The sequence below is a fragment of the Falco biarmicus genome, chromosome 8 (genome assembly GCF_023638135.1).
Source record: "Falco biarmicus isolate bFalBia1 chromosome 8, bFalBia1.pri, whole genome shotgun sequence".
Classification (NCBI taxonomy): Eukaryota; Metazoa; Chordata; class Aves; order Falconiformes; family Falconidae; genus Falco; species Falco biarmicus.
Window position 1 is genome coordinate 26544102 of NC_079295.1, and position 23352 is coordinate 26567453.

The following is a 23352-nucleotide window of genomic DNA, read 5'->3' on the forward strand; positions in this document are numbered from 1 at the left end:
ATACTTTCAGCAGAGCAAGGTATCAGTCAGAAACCAATTCAGGTGATTTATTCTCCCCTTAAAGAAATCATTTATGCTGACTAAGAGGTCCAGGGTAGTGGAGGATATGGATGGTAAGTAACACACAGCTTGGAATCAATAAAATATAAAAAGCTATAAAAGGTATGTCATGTTCTTTGCACAAATCAAACAAGCAAAGGGAGTTCTGGAGAGCTGAATGAAGCATTAGGAAAACAGCTCAGTTCTCTCTTCTCACCTGGGCATATAAAAGGAACAAACGTTCATTTGGAATTAAGTAGCAGCAAATTTAGATACAGGAAAAGCAAATACTCCATTCTGGAGCTGATTTGTTTGCTATCACATGATGAAGCTGAGACATTTTATGGCCATTAATAAAGTTCTTAGATGTAACAACTAAATTTCATTAGTGTGGAGTGTTTGCAGAGCCTAGAGACAAATTTCTTCCCAGCATCACATATTTGGCCAGATGCATTTGGGATTCTGCCATTCAACATTGTTTGCTTCACATCCTAACTGAAAAACCCATTGGGAAAGGTCCATCCTATGTGTGATTGCACAGGCAGCCAAGGATCCATTCATCTACTTAAAAACATATCTCCATTTCCTAGTGATCTTGTTACTGCGTTTGCCTGGGAGACACCAAGCCCTTTCTACATGGTTCCTGACCGTGGCATGCTGAACCCAGGTGCTGAGGGCATGGTCAAAGTGGTCTTCCAGCCCAAGGCGGCTGTGGTGTATGATGTGGCAGCAACATGCTGGTTTGGAGGTGAAGAGACACGAAAGAGGACTATCCAGCTAAAAGCCCTGGGTGAGCCTTTCTTGCATTTAACACTCAAAGAAGTGTGTATCATCCCTAACTGTGGAATAGCATTCCACAGGGATACATGAAAGCGCTGTGCTCTGAGGCTGTGCCACAGTGGGCTCAACCCACTGATGAGCAAGTGAAGCCCATAGTTTGAAAGTGGCCTGTGAAAATCTCTAATGTACTTTTGCCATTTTGGAAGTGTGATCTGAAGAGACACAGGGTCCAATATATCCAATCCAGTGGCGTCCTTTGGCCAAACCAGCATTTCTGGAGCCTGCTTAAGCTGACCAAGGGGAAGAAATGAGAGAAGTTCATTGGCACAATGCAAAAACCTCCAGAAACTCCTGATATTGTCTGCACTCAGTCTCTCCTGTCTGTCCGTGCTAGACAGAGAGCCAGAAGGAAATTTCTAAAGCTTTCTGGATGCAAGCTAGAATAAGCAAGGGTTTCATTAGCAAGTCCTTGCCTGAAGTGCCTTGTTGTATGGCCACTGACAGAAGATGTGACTCTGAATTTAGTAAATTAGGGCTGGAGGGGAGCTTATATGGTTCAAAGCAGGGCCAGCTGAGGTTCTTTAGAGGCTTGTCCCGTTGTGTGTTGAATATACCAAGGATGGACATTCCACCTCTCTTTCTTGACCCAGTATATTATTCCCTTTAACAGCCAAATACCCCTACCTGCGGGTGAGTGTGACAGGGGAAGAATATGAAGGTGTGCAGCCTGGAAAGTTTCAAGATGTGCTGTGCTTTGGATCAGTGCCAGTGGGGACAACTGTGGAGAAGTGTGTAGAAATCTTCAACATGTCTGTGGTATGTGGAGAGGGAGAGTACTTGTGAGAAGCTGGCATGCTGGCATGTTTCCCTGGCATATGTGGTCATGAGTATCTCCCTTGATGCTGTGAAAATAAGCCAAGAGGGAATGTGAATAAAACAGGGAATGTGATGAGCCTTCTCCTACCAACCAGGCCATTGACCCTTGCCTTCCAGCTACAGTGCTAGCAACTCATCCATTTGCAGCACAGGGTGGAAGTTCCCTCCTGCTTCCTACTGTGCTTGGTCCAGATCAGGAAGCCAGTGTTGTCCTTCATATCCTGCAGCTCTTCTGCTCACCCTGTACAAGCCCATCAGTTCTGCGGGGCAGCTGTGGCAATCTCAACTTGGCATGAGTGTGTCCCAGGCAGCTGATGGATCTTCTGCTTTCCTCAGTGGACTTCAGCCTGGTGACTTCTCTCAGTGTCAGGCAGGCTGCATTTGAGCACCTTGTTCTCTGTGCCAGCTCAGCCCCTCCCAGCCTGTTAAAAGATGAATGTATTCAGAGACTGCTGACATGGGTGACAGCAGTGCTGACTCCTCCACAGGCTCTGCAACTTGGGAGTGGCAAAGACCTACTAATTTATTGTACTGTTACTCACACTGCAATGGTGCTCGGCATCCCCCGGCAAGGATCAGGACCTTTTTTTAGGGACTTGAGGGAGGCTTTGGGGCGCCAGTCTTGTTTTTTGAAAAAGATCCCCAGACAAGGTGGAACTGTGGATGGAGGGAAATAAGTTATCTGCCTGCCTGTCCCCCTGGTCACAGCAGTCACTTAGGCTATGTTGGCCCTTTGGGACACCTTGAGCCAGCCTCCCTGCTACCAGGAGGGGCATTCCAACCCCAGAGGTCACCAGGACATTTTGCTGCAGCCCACTGGCTTCTGAGCATATTGTGGGAACTTGCTGCCAGCAGCGCTCCAGCAGGACAGGGCTGCAGAAGGTTGCACAGCATTTCTGTGCTGGGCTGCAGTAGTCTTGGTGTTTGTGGTGGTGGTCAACTCAGCTGAAAACTGCAGTTCTTCACCAATTAGTGTCCTGCATTCAGAGCCATCCTGGCTCCTGTTGGCTCCTTGTTAACCTATTCCTTTTCTGCTTGCAGGTTGATGCACCATTTAGGATAGAAAGAGCAAAAGATCCTCTGCTTCAAGATCATGTTTTCTCCTGTGATGTGTCCCATGGTGTTGTCCCTGCCAGAGGGAAGCTGGTCTTGTGCATACGATTTCAGCCTCAGACAGCAGGAGAGCACAATACTGACTATTTCACTATCCTATCTGCTGGATGCCTCCTGCAGACTGTGCTGAAGGTGGTTGGCTCATGTAAAGGTACCAGAGTGAAAGCCTTCCCAATTTCTCCCCATCTTCTTCTTATCACTGCAGGGGAAGGGCTAGTGCTTGAGGAAGGACTAGGGGTTGCCACAGTCATCAGTCATAGACTTACCTTCTGTGGGGACCCAGGCTGTCCCTGGTGCACCGTTCAAGGCTTATACTTGCTTGAGGCAGATGTGAGACTGTTGGAAGTGACTGTCCAGCAGTTTGCTAGGACTGGTGGGCTTGCTGATGAGGTGATTCCAGTTTGGGAAGATCAGTTAAGTGCAGCAGTGGCTTATGATGTGTCGACAGAAACAGCTATGACAGGTCCAGGATCTTGTTTTGCATGTTGTTGTGCTAGGTCCTTTGGTGTCCCTGCATCAACATTCTGTGGACTTCGACTGGATCAATCTTGGGCAAAGTTTGGTGCAGATGTTGAAAATCAGCAACACCTCAAATGTCCCAGCCTATTACCAGTTTGATATTGATGGCAGAGGGAGTGTCTTCTCCTTGGATCGCCCCTGTGGAGTCTTGGAGGGCACAACAACACTAGCACTGAAGGTGACCTTTCGACCTACTCACCCCATCAGCTATCACCGCAGAGTGGTGTGCCTTGTCCACCATCAGGTATGAAAGGCAAAGGGTGGGTTTATCACTGTAATAGGTCAGAGGGATCTTCCAGTGTAACCCACCAGGGCTGGCCTCTCTCTTAGTAGCCCTTGGAAATCTCTTCCCACTGCATTGCCGTTGTTACTTATCATAGAATCATTTACATTGGAAAGAACCTTTGAGATCATTGAGTCCAACCATTAACTTAGCACTGCCAAGTCCACCACTAAACCATTTCCCGAAGTGCCACAACTACACATCTTTTCAATACTTCCAGGGATGGTGACTCAACCCCTTCCCTGGGCAGCCTGTTCTAACGTTGACCACCCTTTCAATGAAGGAATTTTTCCTAATATCCAATAACTAATATCTCTCATCCTGTTGATTATTACTTGAGAGAAGAAACTGACACCCACCTTGCTACAACCTCCTTTCAGGTAGCTGTAGAGAGCAATAAGGTCCCTCCTGAGCCTTCTCCCACTTCAGGCTAAACAACTCCAGTTCTCTCAGCCGCTCCTTGTAAGACTTGCTCTCTAGATCCTTCACCAGCTTCACTTCACTGTTTTTCCTGTAGCAAGGGGCTCAAACCCCAACACAATATTTGAGCTGTGGCCTCACTGGTGCCAGGTACAGGAGACAATCACTTCCCTTGTCCTGCTGGCCACATGTTTCTGAAACAAGTCAGGATGCTGTTGGCCTCCTGGGCCACCTGCGCCCACTGCTGGCTCATATTCAGACAGCTGTCGACCAACACCCCCAGGTCCTTTTTTGCCAGGCAGCTGTCCAAACACTCTTCCCCAAGCTTGTAGCATTGCATGGGGTTGCAATCCAAGTGCAGGACCCAGGCTCCTGTGGAGCAGAATCCCCATGGTGCAGGTTCCTATGAGCAGTAGAGGGCTGATGTCAACAGTCAGTAATGCCTGTGGGTAGGGTGGGGTGCATCCTCAGTGGCTCCTTTCCATTTAGGTCTCTAAGTTAAATTTAGCTGCACAGCTGTGCACTGAGTGCCTTCAATTTTTATTCCAGTTTCAAGAACATTCTTGGGCCACAGCAAGACATAAACTAAATGGCAGTCTAGAACTGCAGATGCTAAACCTTTCCCAGACATGGTTTTGGAAGTGAGATACTAGGATGTTGTAACTCTCAAAGCAATCACAGAAGGAAAGATTATTTCTTATTACTCCTTCTGGTGTTTTCCCAGGAACCCGTGTATGTGGACTTTTTTGGTACCTGCCATTCAGACACAGCTAAGCCAGCCATCCTTCAGGCAAGACACCTCTCCTGGTACCGAACCAACATGGTGAGGGGACTGACCTTCTACCCCCCTGATATCCTGAGTGTGATGCTGAGGGATGGGAAGCTGCAGATGGATGAAAAGGGGGCCCTCATGCTGCCCCCTGAGGTATGAGATGCCCTCCCTTTCATCTAAGATACTCCCGTGTTGTTCTCTGTAGATGTTGGGCCTCTCTTACACAGGCCAGATAGATCTGGGACTTGCAGGTGCCAGACTGATCTCTTTAGTATCTCTTCTGTTAATGTTCCCACCACACCCCAATATTATCTTTGTCAGCTGAGTCTTACCCAAGCTCAGCCACTAAGCTACTTTCTGTCAAGCATGGGGTCGTCTTTTGCTTTGTGTAGTTTCAGATTCAGGACTGGCTTACAAACAGGAGCTTCCTTGAAGCCTAGACTTTGAACTGTCCTGGGAACTGTTACTGAAGTGCACCTTGTGCACCCTCTTGCTCATGAAGGCAATCAGGACTGTAGTGCCTGGTGTCTCCCACAGGCACACTTCCCCTGCTCATACTGAGATGTTTCCATCCCATAGATCCCTCAGGACAAGCCTCCCAAGGAATATTTTGAAGCCAACTCCATGACTGAATATTTCTACGATGGTGTAAGCAGTGACCAGGCCTTGTTTCCCCCTCACGTTAGTGTCAGCCCCAGGGAGTATGATTTTGGTTGCTGTGTGCCACTTCACAAGGCAGAACCACTTCCTCTCCGTGTGACCAACCACACCAAAGGAAATATCACAGTTGCCTGGACTCCAAGCCATGGCAGTGCCTTCCAAGTGAGCCCTGAAATCTGTGACATCCCGCCTTTGAAGTCATCAGTCTTCTGGGTCCTTTTCCAGCCCACTCAGCTCAACAGTCTCTATGCAGCAGAGCTGGAAGGTTTTGCTTTCTACAAGGTTAGTAGGAATTATGAAGCCCAGTTTCCAGAGAGGGCCTAGCAAGCAACTTTTTGCAAGCTAAAGGCGTCTGAGGAAGTTAAAATTAAAATGGAACCTTTTTGTTTGAATTTGGCTAACTGGCACCTTTATTAACTCCTTGGGCCACTGCTTTGATACACTGGTGGTTCAAAATTTCTCCTTCATCTGCGTCCTGGCAAAGATAAATCAGCAAAGCAAGCCACAGCTCGTGCATAAAGGCAGTTACACTTGTTCTTACCCCCAGTGAATGTGAAGTAATGTACACCTTAGTGAAGGAGGAGTTATTATTAAGTACTGCGATATTAGTGAAGATGGGAGCCTGCACAAGCGGGGTTGTTGTGGCCTGGGTGATGGGCAATAACTTGTTTTTCGTGTCTGGTCGTCTACAAGTAAAGCTGCTGAGGGCACTGTATATGACTGCAACTTCTCCTCCCATGTGACGTGGGATTTATGTCACACAAGGCTGCAATTGCAGGAGTTTTAGCACCCAGAAACATTCTGGTAGGTGAGAGAGATCTTCATTACATTGTTGATTATTCTTCTTGCATTTTTTTCCCCTTTAAGCCAGTGTGGAGGATATCTGGGAGTAACCATAGAGTCAGGAGTTTCTTAGGCTCAGGTAAAGGATAGGTGATTATTTTCAGTGACTTACTGTTAAGTGCCACTTCAGCATCTGCAAGTATCTCAAACTGCACTAGAGTGTCTATAGACCCTCCTTCGCTAAGGCAACTCTTGTACTTTTGCAGAACAGTTTGGCTAGGTCCTTCTGCTTGAAAGTCACTCAGTATCTTTTGGGTCTGAAATGTAGCTATTTGGGAAAGCAGCACTCGTGTTCCTTATCCATCACTGGTCAGCCCTTCTTCCCGAGAAAGTAAATGCCTCAGCCCCAGGGATGTCATTGAAACAAAGTGCTGCTTGTTATGGTACAGGCACTTGAAGTCACCATGCCCCACTTTCTTACTGCATGCTCTCTGTCCTGTCCCTTGTGTGCCTGCAGGTGCTGAGACACTACAGCAACATTGAGGAGGATGCCACCATCTGTCCCTCCTGGTGCCTGACTGTCAGGCTGAGAGCACATACATATGAAGCAGAACGGGAGCACTTTATCCCACATTACATCCTGGATGTCCCCAAGGTGTGTAACTGATAAACATTTGAATCTTTGTGGAGGCACCCAGTGTTTACATCTGAAGTCTTTACTTTGTCTCCCATTGCACCATGCTGAGATGTGGCTTAGGTGGTTTTTGGTGGTGGTACAGAAGTCTCTGCTTTGGTACAGAAGTAGGATGCTCTTTCTTCTCCTGTATTAGCTTCCCAGCCTCCAGTGTGTCAGATTGCACCAAGCATCTTGTTAGCTCTGAAAGGGAAACTGTTGGGATCTCCTTCCTTTCTGTTTAAGTGGACATAAGTACTGACAAGGGTGCTTAGTCCCCTCCTGGGAGCCTCAAACACTCTGCATACACTTAGGCAAATGGAGAATAGCATACAGAATCCACACTTTTGGAAGAAAAGTGGATGTGAGGCAGAGTGGAAGTTTTCCTAACTCTTCCTGCTGTTTCCGTAGCATGAGAAAGTATTGTTCCTGTGAGGTAAAGTGAGCTCTGACCCTGGGAAGTAAGGATAGTCTTGAGAACCTCTTAGAAAATCTCCCCAACTAGTCCAAGACACACAGGCTGTATTTGGTATGCATGAGCTGGAGCAAATTCCAGCCTGCTGGAATTCTTAATCCTGGAGGTCACTATCCATGCAGAGAGAGACTGCAGGCCCCAGCAAGCAGCTTTCTTATTGGCTGAACGTAAAGCATTGTGTAATAGAAAGGATCTTCACTGGTCCCATGAGCCTATGAAAGATGAAGGACACTGTGGGAAGGGAAAAGATCGTGACTTGTATACCCTTGAGTGATTTTCTTTCTTTCCTTGAAAAGAAGCAGTTACAAAGTTCTCCATAGACTCAGGGTAATGGTTGTAGGAACCTGGAATTCAACATAGGGCAAGCTTTTTCTTTAAGCTGGTTTTCCAAATCCAATGCAAACAACCCTTCTTCCTTGTCTCCACCAGAGATTTCCTCCTGTGGCTCCTAACACTGATACCTACTGCAGTATGCTGCTCTTGAACACGGGCACCTCTTTGGTAACCTTCAGTGTGAACCAAGCTGCCTGTCCCTCTGTTTTGGTCAAGCCCTGCTCAGGATGCGTAGTTCCAGGAGGCCACCAAATTTTCTTTCTCTCCACTCACCCAGTTAACACAGTCTTGCAGCAGCATGTCCTGCCGTTGCAGCTGAACTCTTATCCTGGATACACCAAGGTAGGGAGAGGGAAGTAGCAGGTGGTGAGCAAAAATTTGTTCCCTTGTAGTCTTTTCTTTTCACAGTGACTTGTGCTGTGATCCTTGTTGTATCTCCTAATGGTTAGTCTGGATTTTTCCATTTGGAAGTAGGAATGAAAGAATATTTTTAACATTTAAGGCAGGGTCAACACTTCAGGTAGAAGTGGTACCAGACTTCCTGTACCCCTTTTTATCCTTGGGTTTCCATCTCATGGAACGCGCTATACTGTGCTCAGAGCCCTCCTTGACAGCACAACCTTAAGTCCTTCCCCTCCTCCTTCAGACACAGTTTGTTCTTGCTTCTCCCTTGGAAGGAGAAACGTCTTGGCAAGATCCCTCTAGAGGCAGCTGAGACTTGCAGCTAATGTCTGTTACTTTTCCCTTAATTCCACAGGAGATTGCTCTCCAGAGTTGTGGGGAGTCCCTTCTTTTGCTCTTAGAAGGTGATGGAAATCTATACTTCAAGCCTGTCTATATAGGAACCTCCTCTACACGAATGTATACCATAAAAAACGGCACAAGGCTACCTATGGTTTTCACATGGAAGATCCGTCAGTCTGACAGCAAGATCCTGTCTGTCAGCCCCACTGCAGGGATCCTCCAGCCCTGTGAAGCCATGGTAAGTTCAGGTTCTCCCAAAGTTGTATTTTCCTCTCTACAATACAGCTGTGGAGTGTTTAGAGCAGAAATGTGAGGGTTGCCAATCATTTTGTTGTTAGTGTCAAAGTTGGAGAATACCAGTCAGTGTCTTAGCTTGGCTTGTTAGCCAGCATCTGCGATCCTACAGTGTGGATTTGCCCAAACATGATGACATCCTGCTTGACCACAGGGCCAAATGGGTCTTAAACAGGCACTAGATAATGATACCCTGGATGGGATTGGCTACTAACATAGCAGCAACTTTGTTGTGCACCAGGAGATGTTAAAAGACAGAGGACAAATGAAAGCATGAAAGGGTTTATGATGTTGTTCTCCCACTTGTAAATTCAGGTTCTAAACTTCTACTGTATTCCCTGAGTGTTTTTTGAGAGTGGTGAGGACTAGCACATCTCCGCAGCCTGGCTTTGAATATCTGAATGTGTGTTCCCAATTTGAACCTTTGACACAAGCGGGGATGGTGGAGGATTGAAGCGAGAGCATCTTCAGAGTTGTCTGTAGAGGACTAGGTTAGCTGTAATGGAAAAAGAGGCTGTGCATTGAACGCAGCTGTTGCGGTGTATAGGTTTGCCTCTGGTCTGGAGCGCCTGTGAGCACTTTTCTTCCCTCTTGTGATTTCAGGCTCAGGCATGGACTTTTACTCCTGACAAGGAGACCAAGTATCTTCTGCGAGCTATGGTGTTTGTGAGGAGGCAGAGCCCAGACCCAGTGTCTCCCAAAAATGTCCATTATGCCTTACGGATTGTTGGAGAGGGGGTGCTGGGCACCATCAGGGTAAGGAACTGGGGCTCACTGGGTAGTAGTAGGAGTACTAGGGTGCGATGAGGGTCTTGGGCTTCCACTTTCTGCACAATCTGTACTGGAGGCAACCAATAAGGATTTACAGCAAAATTCCCAGATGTTGCTTTCAGTGGAGATAACAGAACCGATTCTGGCAGCCTAATAGCACCAGCGTGATGTAGATGTCCTTCCAGTTCAAATGTGACCTGCCCAAATCCTCTGGGATCACTCTGAAATCCCCTGTTCCAGACAAACTGAGCAAGGCATTTGGCTCCTTGGGACTCCCAGCTCTCTCCTCTCATTCTGTCTGCTTTCTTCCTCCATTTGTTCAGCTTTCAGTCTGATTTTTAAGTGTAGTGCACCTAACTGTTAAAGTGGTGTAGCCAGCACAAACTCACCTGGCTTTCCTCCTACTATCTGCAGGTCTGTGCGGCCACCTTCATTTTCAGGCAGGTTTCTTAAGGAACCAGAGCTAAATAAAATAGTACTTTTTAAGTCATTGCCTCGTGTCAATCACATTGGACAGATGGGTGGTAATGTCTTGGAGGTATTTAGTCACTATAACAACTAGCCAGAGGAGAGGAGGACTCTTAATGCAGTCATGGAGGGATCAGCAGACATATCTCAGTCTTGTCCCAAGTGCAGCTGGCCATCTAATGTCCTCACAGACCTGAATATGCTACATCCTACCCATCAAGCAGCCTAAATAACAGTAGGAGGAAGCATTTGGAGGAGGGATTGAGCCCCTTGCAGCCCTGTTCCAATATCTCCCAGGGCATGCCAGGTCCTACACAAAGTAGGGAGCCCCTTGCACAGCACTGTGCATGCCAAGGGATCAGCTTGTGGTCAGAGAAGTGGTGGCTATGCTCAGCTGCTACGCTCGATGTGTAGCAGTGACCTTTGCCTGGTGGGTTTGTATTCTAGGCACAAAAAGAGCACCTGGATCTTGGGAATGTTCAGGTTGGTGACCTGCAAAGCTGCAGCATTGTACTGCTAAATGATGGGATCTGTTCTCTGACGTACGTCCTCAGTGTGGAACAACTGATCACTGGGCCTTGTGACACCAAAGAGCTCCACAGTGATCCACTAGGTACTGTAAGGGAATTAACATGGGATGGGGCCTTGGCTTTCTCCTCTTTTCTGCAAAATCAGTCTAGCATGAACTTGGAGGCTGGGCTGCTTGCCGGCTAGCTTGCATTGATTCTCTTAAGTGCCTTTAGATGTCTGCTTCTTTGCTTAGGGATTTGCCACAAGTGACTCTTCTATCTTGGTGTAAAAAGCATAACCCAAAGCCTGACAATTGAAGTTACGCTAGTGTGGACCTTGAAATTAGATGTGATTTCCTAGCAAAGAAGTGAGTTAAATAAAGGAGCTTCCTGGAAGGAATAGTGGAGTACAATCTTTAGCTGCCTTTTTAGAGGACACCTTCTGAGGAATTTCCCTGTTCTCGTCTGGCCAAAGGCAAGCTGGGTACTCCCAGTGAGCTGCCTACAGTTGTAGTCTGGGAATCCCAACTTCAACATCTGAAGCTGGTCCTAATGATTAGGCATGGGGGGAGGTGGCGGTGGCTTGAGTGCAGGTAGGCTTAGGGAGCTGTGTGCTGAACACCTGTAGTGTGACATCAGTGATGCCAAGAACTCATACTATCTCTTTTCTCCTACAGCTCTGGCACTGGAACACTCCAGAGGAACAATCCCTGCAAGGTCAAAAGCTTCTGTCCGAATAACAGTCAGGCTGACCCGTCGGCTGCATTACACCTGGTCAATCAAATACGTTATTTGTACCTCCACAGGTGAGAGATGGGTATTTTGGGAAAATTATCCCCTCCCAACCAAGTTGACTGTGCCATAACATGCTGAGCTGCACAGTTCCCAGTGTATGAGTCCTGCCTGAAGAAATCCCAGAGGTGAGCAATTCACCAGAGCCAGATCCTATGTGCTGTCTCCTTTTGCTACACCTTTTGGGGTTAGGTACGATTAAGCCATAGGACACAGACAGGGAGAGCTCCAAGTTTCCTGCTGCTGTGGTCACAAGATTCCCTGCTCCTCTGCATGATCATGGCCTTTTACAACATGTCCTGAAACAGATTCTGAGAGCTTTCTGCGACTAGTCCTATGCAGCTAGGGTCCTTTTTGCAGATCTGGATTGGTCCCTGTATGAGAAAGAAGGCAGTTGAACTAGAAAAGGCATGGAGGGGGGCAACAGGGATGTTCAGAGTTGAGGAACAGCATTTGTACAAGAAAGACTAATTATACAAGGAGTTTCCAGCTTGGAAAGTGGAGAATGACAATGTCACATGAATGGCATGGAGAAGACAAGATATAAACAACTATTTATGATTTTTCAATGTGAAAACGAGGGACGCTTCATAAAATGACTAGGCTGTAGGGTTAAATTTTAAAAAGGGTTTTTCACATAGTACAGAACTAAACTGTGTAAATACGCTGTTGGAAAGGGTTACATTCATAGTCTTTTGGTGATTTCTAAATGTGGAAGTCAAAGTACAACTAGAAGTCAGTAGTTCAGAGGTTTTCAGAAGCTGCCAATGAAAAGACAATGTTTAAGTCCTGTTCGTTCTTTCTTTTGTCTGAGTAGGGCCTCTCTCTGTTTTGCTGTCCCAGGCAGCTGCCCCTTAATGGTGCCTGACTACTTTCTGTTGTTTCTTTCTCTCGCAACCTACAGATCTGGCAAGCACCAAAGAGGAGCAGCAGCCCCTCTGCTGCATTGTAGCAAAAGGCGTCTACCCAACTTTCCGCATCGCAGATGCCTGTTCAGCAGGGAGTGCCAGTGGTATCAGCAAGTTGCACCTCTGGAAGCTTTTTTCCTTGGACACGCTGAATGAATACTTGCAGCGAGACCCAGCTCCCAGTGAGCTCACCTACAGAGTTCCCACAAGGCACAGGTGAGATAAGGACATGGCTCAGTTCCTTTGAACAAGCCAGACAGAGATGCTGTGGCTGTTGGCTTGTGTCGTAGTGCACCGCTGTGTGGCACTCTGTTATTCCATCCTAGCTGCTGCAGGCAGTTGCTCACCTCTGCTTCTCTGCTTACCTTCCCTAGAAAGGAGCCACAGAAACATGGAATAATTTAATGGTAATAGACCTCTAAAAGTCACTGGTCTAACCCCTTGCTCAAAGCAGGGACAACTAGATCAGGTTGCTCAGAGCCTTGTTCAGTTCAGTGCTGAATATCTCTGAGGACAAAGAAACCATAGTTTGTCTGGGCACCTGATTCTGGTGTTTGATCACTTCCATGGGAAAAAAACTTTTTCCCTAGTGTCTAATTGGAATATCTTGTGTTGCAGCTTGTGCAGTTACCATCCTTGAGCCCTTGCTTCATAAGACTGAGCAAACCCAGGTCTCTTAGTCGGTCTTTGTAAGGAGTGTGCTCCAGCGCTCAACCATCTTGGTAGACCTTCACTGGACCTGCTCCAGTATGTCAGTGACTTCCTTGTACTAGGGAGCTGAAAAGAGACCTTAGCGAAGCAGGACTATCTTATGCTACTCACCATCATTAAGCATATATAAAGAGTTTTTTTGAGAGAAAATCAAAAGGCCTGCCTAATTTCCAGTATCTTTTCTCCCAAAAGGGCCAAGAACATAAGGTCAGAGAAGAATTATAATGAAGAGAGCTGGTGTGGAATGACCCTTTCCCCTGTCATGCCCTGCCAACTCTTCCTCATGTCTCAATTTAATCTCCTCTTTCTCTCCTGTGACCAGCACATGCTTGATCCCTCCAGTGTACACTCCTCTCCTGCTGGATTTCAACTTTGGGGCTGCCCCAATAGGCTCAGAGCCTACCCTTGTGATGCTCCTGCTGGAAAACAATGGTGCGGTGCCTGTGGAGTGGTAAGCAGTGCTCGCTGGAGCTCAGCCTTCTTTCTGGGGTCTGTCTGGGCGTGTGGAAGTGCTTACAGGAGCTGTGAGACATTTGCAAATCAATAGGGTGGATTTTTTAGGTGCAGCTTATGTTGTGGAGTTGTAACTGAGATCTGTTGGTGGGTCTGGGAGGGGAAGCAATCAAGGAATGGCAGAGAGTTCTGCAGATCAGACCTGATGAAACATGATGTGTCTGCCAGCTGGGCTAGGCTTGGCTGGACTGAATGTGCTAACCATGGCTTTGAGGAAGTCGTGTGTCCCTGTTGCTGACCAGTTGACTGGTTCCCTAGGGCCTTCTTGTTTCCTTCTGATCAGAAGATGGACATGGAGTGCTGGGCAGAGGATGCTGAGTTTAGCTCCCATGAGCTGCACCAGATGAGAATTCAGGATAACCAGCTCTTCAGTGTTTCCCCAAAGTCAGGGAAACTTCTTCCAGGACAGGAGGAATCTGTCCAGCTTTCACACAGGTGATGGCAACTACTTGTGCTTCAGAGCCTCATGCTGCGTGCCAGGACAGCACATGCTTATCAGTCCCCTGTGTTTCCATGCTGGATCCTTTCCTTTAACATGCCCCTTGCCCAGCAGAGATTGGGCAAGTAAAAAGTCACTGAGCATGTCCAGTTTCTGGACCCAGCAAAGCTTGTCTTCCTCAGGGGAATATTATTAATGTTCTTTAACACTATAGTGCAAAAGGCATTTAATGTTTCATGCTGAGGACACTGGGCTGCCTTGACTTCGCAGCTGACGAGATGAACAAGATGCCGCACTTCCTGCCGTTTTGATTGTACAGTGATATTCTTTTTTTTTGTCATCAGCTAGAGCTGCTTCTGTGCCTGTGGGAGGGTATGAAGAGCACTGAACACCTCCCCTTTCACAGCAGACCTGATCTGAGACGTACTGGCATTTCAAATGGCATTGGCCTAGAAACTTGGGTCCCTAAATTGGTATATGACTAAAATCAACATTGCATCACTTGTTCCCACCCAAACACAACTGTTCCCCTCCTTCTTTCAGTGGCCCTTACGCAACAGTGACTCTTTAGCTGGGAAGTGAATTGTCTCTAATGTACTGTGTGACCCTGATTCTATCACCCTGGGCACAAGGTTGGTTTCTAATGTTTTCCTCTCTCTCCTCTTTCACTGCTAGACATGATTTCATCGGCACTGATCACCTCCCTGTCCTGCTGAAGGTTTCCTATGGCCATGAGATTCTGGTAAGATAGCAGGTGTCTTTTGCTTCTCTTTGCAGCAGCAGGTAGGAACTGAATTAAAAGGTGTTTTCCCCAGAAGCCGGATGGTGTGCAGGGGCTGTGGCCTTCCCCTGGAGTGTGCACTGGCCAGGCAGTAACACAGGGCCAAGGAGAGACATAAAACCATCATCCTGACAAAGTCATGGTTCCAAGACAGTGTGATGTGGCAGTGCACTGGTAAAATGGCCCTCGGATGTAGCATCTGCTTGTTTCCCCCGGAAAAGAATTCTTTATTTGATTATTTATTTATTTATTATTAACCTTTGTATTTTACTGGTGGTGGTAGTGCTGAATTCCTTCCTCCTCCTCCAAGCCAAGTTCAAAACAGCCCTCCTGGGTTTTGTAGTCCCTGCATGCTTTCCACAGTCAAGCGTAACTCATGGCCAGGATTTCTGTGCTTGCTTCCCCTCATTCTGTCTGTGTCACCATGAGTTCTTCCGTGCAGTAATCCATGACTTCAGACCTGCAGCCCATCCTACTTCTCTCATATGCAGCTTTCTTGAATCTCTCCATCTCATCGGTGCTCTGTGCTCTTCAAAACCCTCCAGAACGCTTTTCTCTGAAAGTGCCACCTGGCTGCAGTCTGGAGAGACACATGCTAGCACAGGGTGGCAGAGTGTCCTCCAGCTCTGGAGGTATGGAGGCAGCTGCTTCCTCGGGCCCAGAAGATACTCCCTGCATTCCTGGTTGGCTGTTCCCACTGCAGCCCTGATGCCTTTGTCCACCCGCTTATTTCTCCTGCCAATGATGGAGGAGCTTCCTACTCATTCTTCCTGCTTCACAGCTTGCTAAAGCATCCCAGAGCTGATCTGTGGTGTGTTTTCCCTGAGCATTTCCTCAGGCTTGGAAATAAATTCTCTCTCTCCCCCTCTTTCAAACTGTCAGTTAGAGTCAAAGTCACCTTGTGCTCTGCCGGGCACAGCTCATGCCCGGCTGAGCCTTCCTGTCTGTCTCTGAAGTTTCCTATGAGACCATTGTGTTCACACATCTCTTTTATTTTTCTTTTCTTTCAGGACTGTTGTCAGCTGAAAATCCAACCCTTTGACCAAGCTGTTCAAACAGTGGCTTAACTGTGCCTTCCCTCAAAGCCCTTGGACAGGCTCCCTGTGCTCTGCCTGCCTGGCACAATCCTGAGAGCAGCTGTGAGCATTTCACCAGCTGGCCAGTGAGGCAATAGATTTCGGAGCACCAGAAGCCTATAGGGCACATGTCCTCCCTTGCCACATAGCCAGTGGCTTTGGCGGCTATCAGAGGCCACTACCCTACCTCATACTGTTATTGCAGAAGGGGCTGAAAAACCATGGGAGGCCCTGGAGATGATAAAAGATTCCTGGGTGCATTGGAGCTCTGGCAATAGGAGCTGCAGAGGCCAATCCAGCAGTCGCAACTTGCAGGAATGTACTGTGCCAGTGCTGAACTTCTAATATCAGAAAGTAGGAGTGGAAGAGGCTTCTCCTTCTGCAGAGAGGGCAGCTGAGGAGCTGAACACGGTGTGCCTTCTTTCCTTTCAGTCATGGCATGAAGAGCACAGAGCTGCCAGACCCTGTGGCAGACTGTCCTAAGCATGATCGTATGCCAGGGTTGAGCAGATCCTCACCTGAGAATCTGTTGGAATGTGCAGAATACATAGCTAACCTTAAGGGAAGCAAATGCTGTCATGTCACCCCCAAAGTTAAGCTTTGGAAATCTGAGAAAACAACAATAAGGAGAGGTAGAGACCATCAGGCTGCGGTATTGCTTGGTCATTCTGCCAAATTCCAAATTTCCCGGCTTTTAGGTGGTGATGTCAGTCAGCTGCAAGCTAATGCCTGATTTTTTTTTGGGGGGGTGTCAAATTGACCTCTGTGATGGTTCTACCCATATGGATGGATTTTGAACTCCCACTCCCCTGCTTTCCCAACAGAGCCTGTCTGATTCATCTTCAGGAGCCGCTCCTTCTCCATTACTCCTTCCCCACTCAGTGGCCAGTGTTCACTTCTGCGGTAACTGGATTTATAGGTGCTCTGAAGGATCCAAACTGATTTCCCATTGGCAGTTTCTTCTGGCTGCAGGATGAAACTTCTGTGGGACTCGTGTTACCCAATTCCTTGTGCAGTAAGGAAATGGCCTCCCACTGATCACCACAGCCTGCCTGTGCAGCTGTGACCACCTTCTCAGAGCTCTGGGATCGTTTGGCCAAGCAGAATCTGCAGCCCTCAGCAGTTCTAGTAGGAAAAGCCCAGCCAGCTGCAGGTGTTGCAGGGTGAGATAGGCTGGTTCCCAGAACTCACTGGAGAGAAGGGCTGGATCCCATGGAGAATCCCCAAGCACACAGGATCATAAACTGGAAGTGGTTGCACTTCATAGCTGTTAATTAGGTATTGTGAGATGATGTCACTTGCAGCATGTGTTCTCCAGGCAGCTCTCTTCCCTGGGGAATTTGGCATCCCTGTCCTCTCATGCTCTAAGTCATTGCTGTGAGACTAAGTCCATGTACTCTGGAAGGAGAACTGATTGCCACAGGTCTTCAGTTTTCTCCATTTCTCTACCTTTAACTGATAGTCCTCTAAATGTCACATCCTGTGTCTATGGAAACTGATTACAGTTTTTCCTTAGCAGTTGTCTTGTGGAATCCAAGTCAGCATTTTGACTCAAGTAATATAAATGGGTGTTTCACTCCCAAAGCTCAGGAAGGTTCCTGTCCCTTTTTCTCTTGCAGTTTGAAAGTGTCAGTTTTTGTCCTCCAATTTGCACTTCATCTGACTTATTGAGGCCCTCAAGAGGCTGAATGCTCATGTAATGCTTTAAAAAGATAGATCCCGTGTGGGACCTTGTTAGCATTGTATTTCTAGTCCTCTCTCCCTCCTCACTTTATGGACCTGTGTTGCGACGGAGGGAAGACACAGTCACTCAATATGAGTGATCAGCAGACTTCGTTTATTGTCTCTTACAGTCACCTTTTATGCCTTCTTATAATTAGCTCATACATATTACAAAAGTTAAGCTCATTATTGGTTAGTTGCCTAAATACCAAGCCCGCCCCTAGTTTCTCTTCTGTAGTTTTCTGTTCCCACCTGCAACATTCTTTTCCCACCAAAATCTTCCTGTTACTGTGTAACAAGGACAGCCAAAGACAGTGTATTTTGCTTTACTTCAGATAAGCTGAGAGCGATGTGCATTTTTGTCCAGCCAGCTGGACTATGTCTATGTGACCCTTTTCAGCTAGCCAGTTATCCACAGACCTGAACCGGTACGGTTTGTTTTGGAGGAATTGGCATTCTCTGCTCTTTGTTAAGCAGTGGATACAGTATCTCCTGCAGATGTTTGTGAAGGCATCCACCTGCCTTCACAAACATCCTCTCCATCTTCTGCGTATGCACTTGAAGAACAGCCATGCTTTAGGCTTAGTTAATTGTGAATTGCAGCAACTTAGCTCCCTTTGGCCCATGCAGAGGCATTACTAGCTCTGTGACCACTTTGCAGCCTCTGCCTCAAAGGAGACAGCTCAGGGGTGCTTTGGGGTGATCTTGCAGGAAACTGTGCATCATGACTCATCTCCAGCCTAATTGCAGATTTCTCAAAATGCAGAATCCTCTGTCTCTTCCTTTCCATGAAATGGCTCTATAAATCTCTCCGCTTTGCTTGAAGTGCCTGGCAGCTGCTTTGCTAACAGGATACTGTTGATTATTACTTGATCACTTAAAATTCAGCTGGGATCTTTTTGCAGCTTTTGGACTGTTAGACATATTCTCGGAGCAGGATGTCCTCACTCTGGAGGACAGAGTGGTCCTTCCCAACAGAAGGCTATTACTTACCTAAAATCCTGTCTTTCCAAAGGATTTGGCTGTCACAGCTACACTGTCCTATGTACAGTCCAGACACATTCATTCATGTAGAATTTCTACCATATACTTGCAAAGAGAAGCACTGGGGCTGTTGTTGTGACATAGCAGAGAGAAAAGTACCTTCTCTCTGGAACAAGATGCAAACCTTTCAGAGAAGAGCCAACAGTTAAGTAGGCTCTCCATCTCCTGGTTTTTTTCTTAGGACTCATCGTCCTGGTATTATCAACTTAAATCTGTAACTGTGTTGCCCTCAGCTTGCAAAGTCCTTCAGTTTGCAAAGTCTTTGTGCAGTTTTTAGGGATGGAACCAAGGCCCTGTGAGAAAGTGACTGTATTTCATTCTACCGTAGCTGAACTTCAGTGGTGTGACGGTGGAACAGGACCAGCGGTACATTCATTTTGCATCCACTAAGCACCGCTTCGCACCCATTGCCATTGGGACCTCCCACCCACCCATACAGGTGAGTATCCCGGGACCAAACCCAGCAGGAAGTGGAGGGAAGGAGCTAGTGTTACTGTGTCTCAAGGACAGGCATTGTCTGAGGCATTTCCCAAGAAATGGCTCCACAGGAAAGCATCACAGCAGAACTTTGAGGCTAGTACTAGGCAAAGCCTGGAAATGGCTTCTGGGATGGCAGCAGGGAAAGTACCTTTTGCTGCCTCCAGTTTGACAAGATTTGGCTTTCACTCTAGCCAGAATGCTTATGAAGTGTTCTTTGGGCTGTTCCCTTACTCTCTTGCATTGACTTTGAGTGAAAACTTGTCTAGCTGCTCCAGGAATTCTGGAAATAAATCCTAATTAGTTTTTTAGTAAATTAATTAAACTTCCTTAAACACTTATTCAGCAAAAAGGCAGCTTTGATTCTGCTCTGCCTAATTTATTTGGGAAATGAATAAGTCTGAATTGAATTAAGAACACTTTAATATGAGTGCTTTTGCATTTCAAGTAATCCGCTTTACAGTGATCCCTTCAACTAATTTGTATTAATTTTCTCTTAGACTGAATTTGCAGGGCACCACTTTGAGAGGCGCTGTTGTTATCAATGTACAAGTGTGGTGATAAACCTTCAGCAGTCTCCTATCAGAGCCTCAGTGATAAATCTTGAAACTATGAGGTTTCCTCATTCTTAGGAGACAAGCGGACTAATTAATTATTAATGCTTATCAGAGTCCTCTGGGGAAGTGTTAACTAGTTTAACTTGTGTATGGTATAATAAGCACTGCTCTCTGACTCACTTCAGATTTATGAACTCTACAATGGTGGCTCCACGCCTGTGATGTTTGAGGTTCAGCTGGACAACGTGAGAATCCAGGAGAAGAATTTTCAGCATCCTGTGTTTGTCTGCCTAACTCCTAGAGGAGAAATCCCCCCGGGCACAACAGGCCACACTGAGTGGATCTTCTCACCACTGGAAGCTAGAACATACTTGGTAAGACCCTCCTCATGACTGCCAGAAACAGTTTCTTTCTGTTGTTACGTGCCTAAAATTCTTTAAACCTCTTAATGATGGTTGGTCCTTGTCATGCTACAGCTGAATTCCATTCCTCCAAGAAGCCAAGAGTAGCGAGAGCAAAGGAATGGCTGGTCTGGTCAGGAAATGGAGCAGATAAATTATTTCATAAGTTTCTTATTCCCAAAGAACAGAATTCTTCCACAACCAGAGTCATCCCAGTATACATTTTTCAAAGATCAAGCAGTGACTGGGGATATCAACAGTATCTGATCAGATTTGTCATTCATTGTTTGCCTCCAATAACTCCCACCAATGAGACTGAAGTCAGTGTCTTTCATCATTGCAGTGTATGCTGCTGCAGATCTCTGGAAACAGCCTTCCCAAAGACCTCTGTAGAGCTGGAGCTCTACTCATTACCCCACTCTGGTGGATGCATGTTAAAAAAATAAATAAATTTTAAACTCCAGCTTTTCCTCCATGAGGGAGTCCGTGCCCATCTCATACAGTAACTGGCTGATTAACTACTTAACCAGCTTTCCTGGTTAGCAGGGAAGGTCAAGGCCTGAAAGAGCAAAAGAGACTGGATTTCTCTTCATCCATGCATGTGGCATACATATTTAGACCAGTTCATTAGCAAGCATACTGGCTTATTGCACATCTCTTCCAAGTATGACTCTGGACTTATAACTCTTATCTTGTCCAAGGCAGGTTGATGTTCCCATCCACATCCTGGGGGGTGAATCAGCTCTGATCACCTTTCAGGGAGTAGGCTATGATCCGAATACCACACAAGAGACTGCCACATCCAGAGAAGTCTTGTGTCCTTCAATCTTTCCAGGTTCTACCAAGCTAACTGTGCCTGGGCAGGTAAGTCCAAGTAGGCTGATATGAGGAATGTGATCAGTCTAGAAATGTGTGAGAGACTGAAATATGCAAGTGGCCTTATCTAGCAGTAGCCTGTGTTGCAGGAGAGTTCTTTTGCCATGAGATAGAGCAAGATATTTCCCTTCCAGGAGGTCATCTAGAGCTTAACTTATAAAAGCTGTTGTTCTGAGAGATGCCTTCCAGCTTGCTGGTTCCACTGCTATTAGAACCAAAAAGGCTTTAGGGTTTGTTCACATTCTGAATTTTCTATTACAAGTTGCCCCCATCATAGCTACCTTTCTCATTTGCAGCTACACCACCTTTTTCTTTGGTAACTCATTCACAAAAAGAGCAGTATCCTTCTGACCCTGTCACGGCTCGGCTGCCACCATTTCACAGCCAAATGCAGATGATTCATAACCTGAACACAGACTGCAGGATGGTCACTAAATCAGGGACATCCCAAGACACGTACTTGTTTGACCTGTCGCTGGCTCAGCAGGAACTTGTTTGGCCTGGCTAGAGCTGGCCTGCCAGCCTGGACAATCTGTTGTTAAACCCACCCACAGATCCCAGTGTACTGAATCAGCATTAAACAACATCAGCAAAGGCATACTCCAGGCAGGTAAAAGATTCATCCTGTGTGACATTAGCATGCATAGCTTGGAGCCCAGCCACAGCTACATATGCTCTTTAGCTTCCAGCAGGGCAATTGCATTCCTGGACACAGCAAAGATGATTAAAAACCTGTCTCAGGCTGCCAACAAAGATACCATTCCACAAGGCTCTGTTGTCTGTAACCAAAAGTCATTAGCATCTCTGATGATCAGTGTAATTAATTAGAATTTGCACTGTGCCTGGAGAATGGACAGACTAGTAGCATACTAGTAGCAAGGTGCAGTAGGGAGCAGTTTCCCTAACTTGCATTCAGATTGATGAGGATTTTGCACAAGCAACTGCTCACATGTTTGCCAGCTGAAGTAGGAAAAGGCCTGAATTGCAAGTACTGCAGGGAGAATCTGAGTGCTATTGGTCCTCCGTGCTCCTGAGATCCTCTCCTGCTCAGCACCAGCATTATGTTCTATTCACTGCTCACTCAATCCCACTGGAACAGGGTTGTCCTCTTGCTGTAAAGAGTCATTGTAAACAGAGCAAAAATGAGAGAAATGTAACACTCCTTCAAGTTCTTATGATAAAGGTAACTGCAAATATTATCTATGAATTGCTGAATCAATTAAAGATAGCTGTGTGACTGTCCTTCCCCAGCGACGACATCCTGTCTTCCTTCCCTGCTGTTCCTCCTGGTTTCACCTTTCTTCCTGCAGGCAGCCACCTTGTCACACCACATGATTTGCTTTGGAAATATCCCCAACTCCACCAAAGCCAGTAGACTTGTCTTTCTCAACAATATCTCTGAAAGCAAGGCTGTTGTGTTTGCCTGGCGAATAAACACTTGTAAAGACAAAAGGGTGAGTCCTTCTCTTTCCTCTACAGCCTTTTTGCCCATCTCTGTTGTGCCACGAAAAGACCTTACAACTCCTTTTTAACCAGACACTCAGAAACGATCCTAGGGAATTGGCTTTTGTACTAGCTAGAGACTGGAAAGGGCAGAGAAAAGTGAAGGCAAGGATTAGGATGGGGTGGGGAGACAGAAATACAGAAGGGGAATGTGAAGACTTCAGTGAGGATACATTATCACATCCTGGAACTACAGGATGCAATAATGAACATCAGGACCCTGTCTACCAGCAAAGTCCACAGTTGTTCTTTGAATGTATCAGCTTCTTCTCTCTCATGCCACATACCTTTGAGAAGAGGAGGGGGGAGAATCCTACAGTCCTGTGTTTACTGCAAAAAGAAGGTACATAGGAAGGTCCTAGGACAGCGAAACAGCTCCTCTATGGCTTGGCTTTTTGTTTTTTTGGGGGGTTTTCCCCCCCAGGTGTTGCAGATTGCTCCAGAGTCAGGGGTTGTGCAGCCTGGAGAGAGCATCCCCTGCTTCATCACGCTGCAACCTTCATGGAGTGCTTCCTTCTGCAGCACAGATCTGGTGTGTGAGGTGAGACCCAAGAAGTACCTGTGTATCACCACCACTTGGGCATGTCACTGCAGTTCCCAAATGACTAGCCCCAGAAGTCAGCTGCCTGCTGCTTCCTGTTGAAGAAATCCTTCTTTGTTCCATGATGCTGGCCAGCACTTCTCATTCTTAAAGATACTAAGCTTCATCTCTCCTGATGTTTTAAGTGTCTCTCTCTCTGTGGCTCACTGGATGAGGTGCAATTGTGCAACACATGGCTTTGAGTTGATCTCAGCTATTAGAAATCACAGTTTGAATGGGCGTGGCTTTCAGTGGATGTCAGAGACTTAAATATATGTAAAAAGCAAGTCTTGCTTCTGCAGTATTAGTGGGGGCATAGACTTGCAGTAGTGCCCCTCTGGCCATTTTCCAGGTGTCCTTTGGCAAGAGACTGTGTCTTCTCTTGCCAAGTAGTCTCATAATAGCACTGTCCTCTCCCCTGCCTGCCACTGGGATACACAGAAAGGGAGTGGGCTTCTGG

At 46.7% G+C, this 23352-nt stretch overlaps 1 protein-coding gene across 2 annotated transcripts in view; it reads left to right on the forward strand.

The window, feature by feature from the left end:
• The window catches only part of CFAP65 (cilia and flagella associated protein 65), a 33781-nt gene that overhangs the window by 4368 nt on the left and 6061 nt on the right, over window positions 1–23352 (forward strand). For both annotated transcript variants that reach the window (XR_008823733.1, XM_056350456.1), the window contains exons 5-25: window positions 630–829; window positions 1490–1635; window positions 2737–2959; window positions 3306–3571; window positions 4755–4955; window positions 5382–5744; window positions 6763–6900; window positions 7823–8068; window positions 8484–8708; window positions 9368–9520; window positions 10451–10616; window positions 11190–11318; window positions 12209–12428; window positions 13246–13374; window positions 13695–13871; window positions 14551–14617; window positions 18827–18937; window positions 19718–19906; window positions 20639–20797; window positions 22120–22263; window positions 22737–22853. Coding sequence is in view for 1 of the 2 variants with exons in the window: in XM_056350456.1 (XP_056206431.1) it covers window positions 630–829; window positions 1490–1635; window positions 2737–2959; window positions 3306–3571; window positions 4755–4955; window positions 5382–5744; window positions 6763–6900; window positions 7823–8068; window positions 8484–8708; window positions 9368–9520; window positions 10451–10616; window positions 11190–11318; window positions 12209–12428; window positions 13246–13374; window positions 13695–13871; window positions 14551–14617; window positions 18827–18937; window positions 19718–19906; window positions 20639–20797; window positions 22120–22263; window positions 22737–22853 (3769 nt within the window). In the remaining variant the exon portion in view is untranslated. The remainder of the gene's footprint in view (window positions 1–629; window positions 830–1489; window positions 1636–2736; window positions 2960–3305; window positions 3572–4754; window positions 4956–5381; window positions 5745–6762; window positions 6901–7822; window positions 8069–8483; window positions 8709–9367; window positions 9521–10450; window positions 10617–11189; window positions 11319–12208; window positions 12429–13245; window positions 13375–13694; window positions 13872–14550; window positions 14618–18826; window positions 18938–19717; window positions 19907–20638; window positions 20798–22119; window positions 22264–22736; window positions 22854–23352) is intronic.